The sequence below is a fragment of the Cyprinodon variegatus genome, unplaced genomic scaffold, assembly GCF_000732505.1.
Source record: "Cyprinodon variegatus isolate N-32 unplaced genomic scaffold, C_variegatus-1.0 Scaffold852, whole genome shotgun sequence".
In the NCBI taxonomy this organism is placed as follows: Eukaryota; Metazoa; Chordata; class Actinopteri; order Cyprinodontiformes; family Cyprinodontidae; genus Cyprinodon; species Cyprinodon variegatus.
Window position 1 is genome coordinate 169501 of NW_015151305.1, and position 1989 is coordinate 171489.

General features: G+C 44.2%; 1 protein-coding gene across 1 annotated transcript in view; it reads left to right on the forward strand.

The window, feature by feature from the left end:
- ppfia1 (protein tyrosine phosphatase, receptor type, f polypeptide (PTPRF), interacting protein (liprin), alpha 1) overlaps positions 1 to 1989 on the forward strand; it is a 58442-nt gene that overhangs the window by 33466 nt on the left and 22987 nt on the right. The window contains exons 11-14 of the mRNA XM_015397328.1: positions 923 to 985; positions 1063 to 1142; positions 1224 to 1374; positions 1681 to 1904. Coding sequence (XP_015252814.1) covers positions 923 to 985; positions 1063 to 1142; positions 1224 to 1374; positions 1681 to 1904 — 518 coding nt within the window. The remainder of the gene's footprint in view (positions 1 to 922; positions 986 to 1062; positions 1143 to 1223; positions 1375 to 1680; positions 1905 to 1989) is intronic.

Genomic DNA, 1989 nt, shown 5'->3' on the forward strand with positions numbered 1-1989 from the left:
AACATGCATTTAGCTGACAGAGAGACACATTTAGAGCAGGAATCATACCCAGAGTGTAAAAAAATATATAAACATTTTGCATATAATATATATAAAAAAAAAAAACTATTTTCTCCTGTTCATCTGCTCTATTTAAAACTCCTCAGGCAGAAACGTTTTAGTATAACCTGGTTTGATTTCGTGAAAAGTCTTCTTTAAGGAACTTTTCGCTATCTGATTATTAATCAATCGAAAAAGTAATTGACAGATTAATCGATTCGCTAAATAATCTTTTTATCATTATTGAGTTTTTTTTTCCTTTGGGTTTTTTTTTATCCTTTTAAAAGAAAAACTGCCTGTTTATGGGAATGGACAATAATATATATGAATAAGAAAGAAGTGATGAAAGGAGTTGATTGGGATTTTTTTATTGTCTCTTGAGGCTATGTCACTTAGACATTCCGTAAAAATTCAAAAAATATCCACTGGACTTGGTTTTCAAGATTTGAAGACGTTTCGCCACCTCTCCAGGAAGCTTCAACGTCTTCAAATCTTGAAAACCAAGTCCAGTGGATATTTTTTGAATTTTTACGGAATGACTATGACCTGGATGACTGAGAACCTTCATCAGCATATGTCACTTAGAATAAAATGTTACCAAAATGATTGTTGTCATCTAGTTGATGTATTGAGCTGTAGTGAACTTAGATTGGCTGACTGTGATTAGATTATTTGAGAAATGGTTTCCACAGATGGATAAAAAAATCTCGAAATGCACTCAATAAAAAGTGAGCTGGGGAAAAAAAGGAATTCTGGAGGGCTTGTTGATCAGGACCACCATGAAACGCTGCAGCACAGTCTGGCTCCCTAGAACAAGCTTCCTGCCTGAAAGGCTCATTTAAATCTGAAAAACATAAAGTGATGCATTGCTGTGTTTGTGTAGAACGCCCTGATTAGAGAACTGGAGCACACCAAGAAGCTGATCGAGGAATCGCACCATGAGAAGGTGAGGAAATGCTTGGTTTACAACAAACATCTGTTAGCATCCAGGCTGCTAATCCCTGCGAGTGTTTCCTCCTACAGGAGCAGCTCCTGATCCAAATTGAGACAATGAGGGCAGAGAATGAGCAGGGCAGGAGCAGGAGTAACTCCTCACTGCACGGGTAAACGCCTCCGCCACCAGCTGCTTCCATCACTCCCTCCTTCTGTTTACTTCAGCATTGGATTGTTTGTGTTTTCTCCAGGCGTTCCCAGCTGGGCAGCACCCCTGACTTCAGGTACCCCGTCTCTGCGTCCTCCATGATGGACAGCAACTCGGAGCATTATGGTGGCGCTCTGGTTCTGAGGCGACCTCAGAAAGGACGTGTGGCGGCGCTGCGGGACGAGCCGTCCAAGGTGAGAGCTGGGAGTCTGTTCTCTGCTAGTGACTCCCTGCAGCATTTCTGACTCCTCATCTTCCCACTTTCCCTGTGACGCCGATGCTGGAACTCTTTCTGATGGTTTTCCTCTGTTCTGCTTCTTTTTGTGTGCTTCCTCTGTGGACTTCAGCGACATGTAAGTCAGTCTGCTTAGCAACACCGTCAGCGTTTGTGGTCTGGCTTCACTTTCTTTGACTTCTCATCCCCTTCCTGCTCCTCCAAACCGCTCTGCCATCTCAAACATACTGACCTCCTGTTGTCTTTGTCCTGAACGGGAATGCAGGTGCAGACTCTGAATGAGCAGGAGTGGGAGCGCATGCAGCAGGCTAACGTCTTGGCTAATGTGGCCCAGGCCTTTGAGAGCGACATGGACGTCTCGGATTTGGAGGAGGACCGGGAGACCATTTTCAGCTCAGTGGACCTGCTGTCCCCCGCTGGTCAGGCCGACGCTCAGACGCTGGCCTTGATGCTGCAGGAGCAGCTGGACGCCATCAACAACGAGATCAGGTTATTATTCTGGCTGATGATAATAACACCTGTGGATCACTGAGGCCATTTTCAATTATGATTTGTATTCTATCTGGGTTGTTCT